Below are 10907 nucleotides of genomic sequence, written 5' to 3' on the forward strand. Positions count from 1 at the left end.
TGCCTGAGTTCGCAGAGCGCCACTGCCTGCCAGACCAAGGGTTTGATTCGTTTTAAGGTGCATTCCCGTATCTGTGTGAGCTTGCTGTTCCCTCGGTCTAGAGCGCTGCTCTGCAGATATTGCCCCGTAACTCACTTGGTAGTGGATGAACTGGGCAAAGGTGGAGTCAAAGTGCTTCTTGTGCGCCTCCGTCAGGATCTCAATCAGTTGCTCCTGCTCTGCGGTTAAACTGGTCACCTCGGACGGCTCCCACGCCTCTATGGGACTCTGTCCTTGACGCTGTTTCTGCCGCCGCAGTGCCCGGCGTAGGCGCAGAGCCTCCTCTGACATAATCACTAGGGCAGAACCAAGAGATGTTGCTCAAAAGCAGGTCAATGCGGCACGTGCCCCACCAAGCCAGGCTCAAGCCCACCGTTCCACAGGGCGTTTCTTTTAATGTACAGCCAGACCCAAAATGTAGCGTTCGGGGGCAGAAGTGCGCACTTCCAAAAGAACATCTGCGCGCTATGCAGAAACGTGCGTTGCCAAAAGAACATCTGTGTCATCTGAAAATGGGCAGTTCCGAGAGAACATCTGTGGGGCTGTCCGATCTCCAGTTCTGAGGAGTCTGCCCTTCTTTATGTAGCAGTAGAAAAAAACAAGAGTTCCAGTAGCACTTTAAAGATTAATAGATTTGTGGCAGGGAATGAGCTTTTGTGAGTCACTGCTCACTTCTTCAGATCTCCTACTCCCCCCCCCCCCGGATGTAAACATGGGTGCACCGGAAACTTATGTATTTATTTAGGCAGATCATGAGAGTGAGAGCAGGAAGGGTTGCTTCAGTGCTTAGTTCTCGTGGCCCTTTCTTAAACACCCAGGGAAATGCTGATCGCCTCTTTGGGGCTCCAAAGAGAGCCAGTTTGGTGTAGATTAGCGAACTCTAATCTGGGAGAACTGGGTTTGATTCCCCACTCCTCCACTTGCACCTGCTGGATGACCTTGGGCAAGCCATAGTTCTGGCACAGCTGTTCTTGAAAAAGAGCAGTTTCTGTCAGATCTCTCTCAGCCCCACCTACCTCACAGGGTGTCTGTTGTGGGGAGGGGAAGGGAAAGGAGTTTGTAAGCCGCTCTGAGACTCCCTTGGGTAGTGAAGGGTGGGGTATAAATCCAATCTCCTCTTCTTCTTTGGGGTCAGGAAGCAATTTTTCTCCAGGCCAGTTTAGCCAGGGATCCTGGAGGGTTTTTTTTGCCATCTTCTGGTTGTGGAGAAGAGGTCACTGGGGGTGTGGAGGGGAAGATATTTGTGAATTTCCTGTATTGTGCAGGAGGTTGGACTAGATGACCCTGGAGGTCCATTCCAACTCTATGATTCTGTGATTTGTACCCGGCCTTTCTCCCCAGTTCAGACCCAAGGCGGCTTCCGTCATTCTCCTCTCCTCCGTTTTATCCTCGCAACAACCCTGTGAGGTGGGTTAGACAGAAAGCGTGACTGGCCCAAGGTCACCCAGCGAGCTTCCATGGCACAAGTGGGGATTCGAACCCGCATCTCCCAGATACTAGTCTGCCCCTCTTAACCACACTGACTCTCTGGTCAACTGCTTCGGGCAGCCAAGGAGAAGGGCCTTGATACACTGCAGGGGTTCAGTTCACTCCCCAGCTATTGGTGATTGGAATCCCCTACTGGGCCTGTTCCACTGTTGGCAGCGCTCACCCGGGAGCGCTCAAAAAGGTCCAGGTGGGAAACCGGAGAGGAAAGAGTTGCTGCTGGCCATTGTTGAGGCCGGGGAAAGAGGCAACCCCAGAGACAGGGCCTGGTAAGTAAGGCGATTTCCTTTTGGCTGTATTCTGAACCGGCGGACGGTTCTGAGCGGGCAGCGCCGTGCGGTAATCCAGCCCAAAGGCTACCAAGGCATTGACAACTGTGGCAAAGTCTATGCCCTCCTCCTCCTCCCTCGGGCCCACACATCGCTTGTCCGTAGCAGGCATGGCCGACACTGCATAAAGGTGTTGCCACACTGCGTTTGCTTTCCTTTTCACACCGGCCTTCCCTAGGGGCGCATGTGTTCCCTCTCCCCCACCACCACCACCTGCCACGGCTCAGCCTGATCGGGATTCTGCAGGGGCCGCCTGCTTAATTGAATCGCGGAGCCACCCCCCTGCCCGCCGGTGGCAGCTCTTTAATGGGATTCTGTCGAGAGGGGTCAGGTGCGAATGGCACCAGCGGAGCCGCTGGCTGGCGTGCGGCACACCGATCTGGACTGTATTCCTTTCCCCCCTCCCCGCCCAGCGGATAAACAGAAGGCGGACTGCCGCATGGCCCAGCCTACCGACGCCAGAGACTGCAATGCATCACCGTTTTGGGGGCCCTCTCGCACACGGCTCTTTGTTTCCTTTCCCGACGCTGCAGGATAAACGGTCAGCCCGAGGCTGCCGTCGCCCGCTTCCCCCTCCCCATCTCACCCCATTAGGGGATTATTCTGCACAGGTCCCTGTTGTGAGATCTGCCGCCAACCCGCCTCGTTTGCCCCCTTTGTGCAAGGGAAAAGAACGGATAAATCTCGTCTGGTTCTCTCTCCCCACTCCTTTAATGAAACCTGACCCCGCTGGCCAGCCGAGGCAGAGGAAAGCCAGGCCTGGGCGGCCTCCTCCATCCATCCACCCAGCTCTCTCTGGCACAGTGTGTGGCTCCCCGGGGAGATGATGCGGCTTTGCTGACAATCTCCGCCTCCTCTCCCTCCTCCGTCTCCCCCCTCCTTGCCCAAGATAGCTGCCGAGCAGACAGGCAAGAAGAGGATTTTCCACAGGCGCACGCACGGTGTTCCAAGCCCACCCACCCGCTGCTGCGGAGGGGGCCCTTTGCCTGAGCAGGGATGTCCTTGGCCTGGAACAGAAAAAGCTTTCGACCCCCGTGGCCCGTTGAGCCCCACCCCACCCCAATTCCTCACACAGCTATTAAACCAACAAGAACTGGTCTCTCTGTGTTTGCTTTTCGGGCTGCGTGCCGGGGTGGGGATCCTCGGTTTCCTTCTCTGCTTTGATTCTAAAAATTATCCCGGATCCAGGTTGGGGACCTCCTGGGGATTTGGGGATGGAGCCTGGGGAGGGCAGGGACCTCAGCGGGACACACTGCCACAGAGCCCACCCTCCAAAGCAGCCATTTTCTCCGGGGGAGCTGATCTCTGTTGTCTGGAGATGAGCTGTTTGGAGTAGTGGTTAGGAGCGCGGGCTCTAATCTGGGACAACCGGGTTTGATTCCGCCACTCCTCCACAGGCAGCTGCTGGTGTGACCTTGGGTAGTCACAAGTTCTCTCGGAGTGGTTCTCTCACGAGCAGTCCTCAAAAGAGCTCTCCCAGCCCTGCCCCACCTACCTCACAGGCAATGTTCCCTCTAAGCTGTGGAGTCTTGTGAGCAAGAATTCTACTTTGTGAGCTACTGGCATTAAAGTTGTGAGCGAGCGATTTGGCTGCTGCATAAGTCAGTTTGCTCTGGAGCCATCCTTCCTGAGCCAGGACAAAAACGTGTGAGCCGGAGGCTAAAAAACTGTGAGCTAGCTCACACTAACTCAGCTTAGAGGGAACACTGCTCACAGGGTGTCTGTTGTGGGGACGGGAAGGGGGAGGAGACTGTAAGCCCCTCTGAGACTCCCTCAGGGAGTGACGGGCCGGGTATAAATCCAATCTCTTCTGTAATTCCGGGGGATCCCCAGGTCTCACCTGGAGCCCGGCAACTCTAGAACTGTGGTATCTGTCTAGGGGAGTCTTGCATTTTGCTCTGCCAGCAACACTGTGACGGAGGTGGCTGGAGGCACCACTGTCCCTGGCGAGGGAGGAGGGCCAATCCATTAATCCCCCCACCCTGAGGCTCCAAACTGCCCTCAAGCCTGCTGTCTGTGGGACTGAAGGAGCCCACACGGGTCTTGGCTCCGCTCCAGGACCGGCCTGGGGGAACGGAAGAGACGCTTCGTGCCCTGGCCACCACTGCCAAGGCAGAAATAGCCGGGACGGGCTCTGAGACGGGCGAGGCAGTTCCCTCTAGGCCCACTGAGCCAGCCATGTGTCGGAAGAACACAGTATTCCGGCAGGGCGCTGCGGGAGGGTTTGAGCCCTTTGGCAGAGCCCTCCGGCACAGGCATTAGACAGAGCATGAGGGGGTCTGTTGGTGGGTTCTAGTATGGGAGACCTGCCTGCAGAAACCGGTTGCTGCCAGAGCTGGGCCAGCTTTGCGGAATTGTAAACTGCTAAATGGGGGTGGGGGAGATCTAAATTTTTAAGAAATCCAGCTGTAGCACAGAATCCCAGAATCGTAGAGCTGGAAGGAACCTCTGGGGTCATCTAGTCCAACCCCCTGCACCATGCAGGAAATTCACAAACACCTCCCCAAGTGACCGCTGTTCCACACCCAGAAGTGACCGCCCAGAAGATGGCAAAAACTTCCAGGATCTCCAGCCAAACTGGCCTGGAGAGAAATTGCTTCCTGACCCAAAAGTGGTGATCAGCATTTCCCTGGATGTGTAAGGAAGGGCCACGAGAACTAAGCACTGAGGCAACCCTTCCTGCCCTCCCTCTCGTGATCTGCTCAAGTTCACAGAATCAGCATGGCTGTCAGGTGGCCACTGAGCCTCTGTTTGAAAACCTCCAAAGAAGGAGAGCTCACCACCTCCCAAGGAAGCCTGTCCCACTGAGGAACCTGGCCATCTCCTGTCCATACAACTGGTCCTGCTTGCTTCTGCATGGCTTAAGAACATAAGAACATAAGAGATGGCAATGTTGGATCAGGCCAAAGGCCCATCCAGTCCAACACTCTGTGTCACACAGTGGCCAGAAATACCAGGTGCCATCAGGAGGTCCACCAGTGGGGCCAGGACATTAGAAGCCCTCCCACTGTTGGCCCCCCCAATCACTCTTTGGGTGAAGAAGTACTTCCTTTTATCCGTTCTAACCCGACCGCTCAGCAATTTCATGGAGTGCCCACGGGTTCTTGTATTGTGAGAAAGGGAGAAAAGTACCTCTTTCTTTACCTGCTCTTTCCCATGCATAATCTTATAAACCTCGATCATGTCACCCCTCAGTCGTCTTTTCTCCAAGCTAAAGAGCCCTAAGCGCTTTAACCTTTCCTCATAGGGAAAGTGTTCCAACCCTTTTATCATTCGAGTTGCTCTTTTCTGCACTTTTTCCAAAGCTATAATATCCTTTTTAAGGTGTGGTGACCAGAATTGCACACAGTATTCCAGATGAGGTCGCACCATTGATTTATATAGCGGCATTATGATATTGGCTGATCTGTTTACAATACCCTTCCTAATAATCCCCAGCATAGCATTGGCCTTCTTTATTGCAGTCACACACTGTCTCGACATTTTCAGTGAGTTATCTACTACAACTCCAAGATCTCTCTCTTGATCTGTCTCTGCCAGTTCAGACCCCATCAATGTGTATTTATATTTAGGATTTTTGGCTCCAATGTGCATCACCTTGCACTTGGCCACATTGAACCCCATTTGCCATGTTGACGCCCACTTGCCCATCTTTGACAGATCCCTTTGGAGTGCCTCACAATCCTCACTGGTTTTCACCACCCTGAACAACTTTGTATCATCCGCAAATTTAGCCACTTCACTGCTTACTCCCAACTCCAAATCATTAATGAACAAGTTAAAAAGCAGTGGACCAAGTACTGATCCCTGTGGTACCCCACTGCTTACCTCCCTCCACTGGGAAAATTGCCCATTTATACTCACTCTCTGTTTTCTATTAATTAGCCAGTTTTTGATCCTTTTATCCCATGATTTTTGAGCTTACTTAGGAGTCTTTGATGAGGAACTTTATCAAAAGCTTTCTGGAAGTCAAGGTAAACAATATCTATTGGATCCCCCTTGTCCACATGTTTGTTCACCCCCTCAAAGAACATTAACAGGTTAGTGAGACAAGATCTTCCCTTACAGAACCCATGCTGAGTCTGCCTCAATAGGTTTTGTTCATCTATAATGCTACAGCATCCATAATGCTACAGCATCTGACCTTTCCACTGGGCCTCAAAGGGTTTAGCTCGCTCCTCTCCCCTCTCCAAATACAGGTGTGTCAGGTATAGGGTTGCCAACTCTGGTTTGGGGAATTCCTGGAGATTTGGGAGTTGGTGTTGTTACCTAGACTTAGTAAAGGTAAAGGTTCCCTTGCTCGAAAGCCAGTCGAATCCGACTCTAGGGTTGCAGTGCTCATCTCCATTTCCAAGCCGAAGAGCCAGCGCTGTCCAAAGATGTTTCCGTGGTCATGTGGCCGGCATGACTACACACCAAGGCGCACGGAACGCTGTTACCTTCCCATCAAAGTGGTACCTATTTATCTACTTGCAATTTCTTGCTTTCGAACTGCTAGGTTGGCAGGAGCTGGAACTAGAGACGGGAGCTCACTCCATCATGCGGCACCCAGGTCTCTAACTGCTGAACTACTGACCTTCCACAGCCTGCAGTTCAGCGTCTTAACCACTTGAGCCACCGCAGCTCCTACCTAGACTTAGGGAGGCACTTATTTCTCTTAGACTCAGTGGTATATATACCATACAGCCTCCCCTCCAAAGGGTTTCAGGAAGGGAGACACCACTCAAGTGAAGAAGAGTAGGTTTTTATACCCTGCTTTTCTCTACACTAAGCAGTCTCAAAGCGGCTTACAATCACCTTCCCCTCCCCACAACAGGCACCTTGTGAGGCAGATGGGGCTGAGAAAGTCCTGAGAGAACTGGGACTGGCCCAAGGTCACCCAGCAGGCCTCATGTGTCTCAAAGAGGCTGACAGTCGGCTTGTGAGGCAGGTGGGGCTGAGAGAGCTCTGAGAGGAACTGGGACTGCCCCAAGGTCACCCAGCAGGCCTCATGTGGAGAAGGAGTGGGGGAATCAAACCCCGTTCTCCAGATTAGAGTCCACCACTCTTAACTACTACACCCCCATGCTGTGGTATAATGCCACGGCATCCATCCTCCTCCAAAGCAACTGTTTTCTCCAGAACTGATCTCTGTCATCTGGAGATTCGTTGTAATTTGGGGGGAACTCCAGCTCCCACCTGGAGGTTGGCAACCCTAGCCCAGCATTCGATCCCAGGCCTCCTGGCCCCCAGAGTGAGAACCCTGCCTCTAAACCAACAAGCCTCACATGGATTTTCATATAACCTTGCCAGTGAGAAGATAAAAAAATGGCAGATGATTATCCCAGAAATTCAGCTCCTCTCATCGACTACACATCCCCCCGCCCCCATGTGGGGGAGAATGAGGAGTGGTTTTAGCCCGCCCCGCTATGAGTTCATGTGGGGCATCAGCCCGGACAGCCAGAGCACAGCATGAACCCTGTACTCGTGCCTCCGAGCATCCCCCAGAATGCTTTGCATTTGCAGCACACAGCGGCTGCACAGCTGAGGAAAATCAATGTTGCCTGGGAACAGAAAGTTTGACAACGAACCGATCTGGCTGCTGCCGAGAGAGAGAGAGAGAGAGAGAGAGAGAGAGAGAGAGACTTCCTCAGATCGCCTTGACCTGTGACTCCCGACTCCCTGGCGGGGAAGGCAGCAAGGAACCACCCTCTGGACTTACTGTCTTTCCGCATGCCCGCATCCAGGCATTTCTGGTAACGGCAAGCCTGGCACTGGCGCCGCTTGGCTTTGGTGATGGTGCAGCTGCGGGTGAAGGGGCAGGTGAACTGGACGCCCTTGATGACGGTCCGTCTGCAAGAGAGGAGGAAGAAACACGAAGAATGGGCTGTCCAGCTGTAGATGACTCGTGGCGAACTCAACCACGGGGTGCTGAAGGCAAGAGGCTTTCAGAGGGGGTTTGCCACTCCCTGCCTCTGCGTGGCGTCCCCAGTCTTCCAGGGTGGTCTCCCATCCGTGGACCAACACTGCTTTGGGTTCTACGTTCTCATGAGATCAGACTAATCTGAGCTATTAGGGCTGGCATAAAAGATAACTGTGTGCCGTCGAGTCGGAACTGACTCATGGCGACCCCAGGACCATGGAGCTTCCTAGGCAAGAGATAAGCAGAGGTGGTTTGCCATTGCCTTCCTCTAAGAATTATTATGACCAGGGGTCATTTCGTAGAAAAAGAGCTAGGGGAACTCATTAGCATAACTCATTAGCATATGCCACACCCCCTGACATCAGGGGCCCGGCGGTGGACCTGCAAGGCCAGCGGGAGTGCGAGGAAGCCCCGCCAAGGCCCTCCCTGGCCCCAGGCAGGCAGGGGTGGGGAGAGGCGGGGAGGAAGCAACTTACCCTCCCTCTTCTCCTGCCTCCTCCTGGCTGAATGAGGGCTGGAAGCGGGGCGGCCGGAAGCAGGGGGCGGGGCTTCGTCATGTTCCCCGCCCCCTGCACCTCACCTGGGGGAACTGCGATCCCCCATGTTCCCCCCCGAAATGACCTCTGATTATGACTATTGTATGGAAGTGTGTGTATAGAATAGCCAGGAGATCCTAAGATTGTCTGGCAGCCTCAAGTTCTAGCTCTTTTAGCATCGAGCAACACTAGGGGGTGAGGTAGATTTCGTTTTTGGGCTGAGAGAGCTCTGAAAGAGATGTGACCGACCCAAGGTCACCCAGCTGGCTGCATGTGGAGGAGTGCGGAATCAAACCCGATTCTCCGGATGAGAGTCTGTTGCTCTTAAGCACTACACCATGCTGGCTCTCTGCCTCTGTAAAGTAGCCACAGTCTTCCTCGATGAGCGTGGTCCGAACGGGGCTATACGCCCTTCATTTGTGCAGTGTGTGGGGAGGGCCCATTAGGGGACCACACTACACGAGGGGCAGGTGACGGGGCCTCTATTCCCTCCACCCTCCCGCTCCAGAGCTAACAGGAGCTCTGTGACTCACATCAGGGCATAGAGTTAAATGGTCAGCCCGGCTTCCCCCCAGTCTCCCAGTCCATCACTGCAGCTGTGATAGCTAGGGTGGTGTAGTGGTTAAAGTGTCTGACTAGGATCTGGGAGACCCAGGTCCGAATCCCTACTCGGCCACGGAAGCTTCTTGGGTGACCTTGGGCCAGTCACAAACTCTGAGCCTGACCTCCCCCATAGGGTTGTTGTGAGGATAAAATGGAGAACTACGTTAAGCTGCTTTGGCTCCCTATTGAGGAGAAAGGTGGTGGATAACTGAATTAGATAAATAAAAACACTTTTTTAAAAAATCAGGAAGAAGAGAGAGACGAAGAGATTGGATTTAGACCCCACTCTTGGCTTGGAGTCTCAGAGCGGCTTACAAACTCCTTTCCCTTCCCCTTCCACTACAGGCACCCTGTGAGGTAGGCGGGGCTGGGAGAGCTTTGAGAGAACTTGTGACTGACCCAAGGTCACACTAGCAGCTGCATGTGAATGGGTGGGGAATCGAACCCAGCTCTCCCAAGTTAGAGCCCGTGCTCCTAACCACTACACCAAACTGGCTCTTTAACCACAGATCTCTCACATTGCATCTAGCTTCAAAGGGTTTTTAAAGACGGAAGCCCCCTATTCAAATCCTGACTTGGTGACAAACTCACTAAATAGTAGGGTTGCCAGCTCTGGGCTGTGGAATACCTGGAGATTTGGGCGGTGGAGCTTGAGGAGGGCGGGGTTTGGGGAGGGGAGGGGAGGGACTTCAATGGTGTATAATGCCATAGAGTCCACCCTCCAGAGCGGCCATTTTCTCCAGGCGGACTGATCTTCGTCGTCTGGAGATCAATTGTAATCAGGGGTCATTTCCTGCAGGAGGGCACAGGAGCGGAGCTCCAGCAGCCCTCAGTCAGAGCAAGAAGCAGCCAGGTAAGTTGCAGAGCCCCCCCCCCCGGCCTCCCGGCCCAAAACAGTCCAGTGGCACCTTTAAGACCAAGTTTTATTAAGGTACAAGCTCTCCCTACTCTGCGAGGACAGATCTGCACGTTCCCCCCCCCATAGCTAGCTATCCAAAACAGTCCAGTGCAGCCTGAGGGGTGGGTGTTGCCTTCTGACACAGTTCCGATGATGTCAGGGGGTGTGGCATATGCAAATGAGCTATGCTAATGAGCTCCTGCACCTCTTTTTCTACGAAATGACCCCTGATTGTAATAGTGGGAGGTCTCCGGGTTCCACCTGGAGGCTGACAACCCCACTCAACAGACTTTGTCTCAGCTTCCGCCCACCCCCTGCCTGTCACATGAAGAGAATTCTGCTGGCCTGCTGAGAAGTGCTTTTGAAGACTCTGCCCTAGGATTGCTGGGTGTGGGTTTCGGCTGCCCTACGGGAGAACCTCCCCTCCTCTCCCCACACATCTGGGGCAAGAACGTACCGGAAGAAGCCTTTGCATCCTTCGCAGGTCATGACGTGGAAGTGGTAACCTGTGGCCCGGTCTCTGCACACGGCACAGATCTTCTCCTCGCCGTCAAGATCTGTGTCTCCGCCTCTCGAGGTGGTGGTACTCGGGCTTCTGCTGCCGCTGCTTTCGCCGTCCGATGGGCACTGCATGCTGGCAGACCTGCCTGTCTGTTCCCTGCCGCTTGCTGTTCTGGGAGCACAGAAACCAATTTTGTTAAAATTCACGGTGTTTATAGTCCGCCTTTTTTCTTTGGGACACAAGGAAGATTACGCAATGTTAAGTCAGTGCAGCCAACAGAAGAAGAAGAGGAGGAAGAGGAGATTGGATTTATAGCCCGCCCTTGACTCGGAGTCTCAGAGCGGCTCACAATCTCCTTTCCCTTCCCCTCAAGGGTCATTTCGTAGACAAAGAGCTAGGGGAACTCATTAGCATGACTCATTAGCATATGCCACACCCCCTGACATCAGGGGCCCGGCGGTGGACCTGCAAGGCCGGCGGGAGTGCGAGGAAGCCCCGCCAAGGCCCTCCCTGACCCAGGCAGGCAGGGGTGGGGAGAGGCGGGGAGGAAGCAACTTACCCTCCCTCTTCTCCTGCCTCCTCCTGGCTGAATGAGGGCTGGAAGCGGGGCGGC

At 54.0% G+C, this 10907-nt stretch overlaps 1 protein-coding gene across 1 annotated transcript in view; it reads right to left on the reverse strand.

The window, feature by feature from the left end:
- Positions 1-10425, reverse strand: part of NR1I3 (nuclear receptor subfamily 1 group I member 3) — a 29301-nt gene extending 18876 nt beyond the window's left edge. The window contains exons 1-3 of the mRNA XM_015424731.1: positions 10250-10425; positions 7555-7685; positions 136-335 (exon numbers count right to left, since the gene is read on the reverse strand). Coding sequence (XP_015280217.1) covers positions 136-335; positions 7555-7685; positions 10250-10425 — 507 coding nt within the window. The remainder of the gene's footprint in view (positions 1-135; positions 336-7554; positions 7686-10249) is intronic.
- Positions 10426-10907: the final 482 nt, after the last annotated feature.

This window comes from Gekko japonicus, unplaced genomic scaffold (genome assembly GCF_001447785.1).
Source record: "Gekko japonicus isolate JY-2015 unplaced genomic scaffold, Gekko_japonicus_V1.1 scaffold755, whole genome shotgun sequence".
Classification (NCBI taxonomy): domain Eukaryota; kingdom Metazoa; phylum Chordata; class Lepidosauria; order Squamata; family Gekkonidae; genus Gekko; species Gekko japonicus.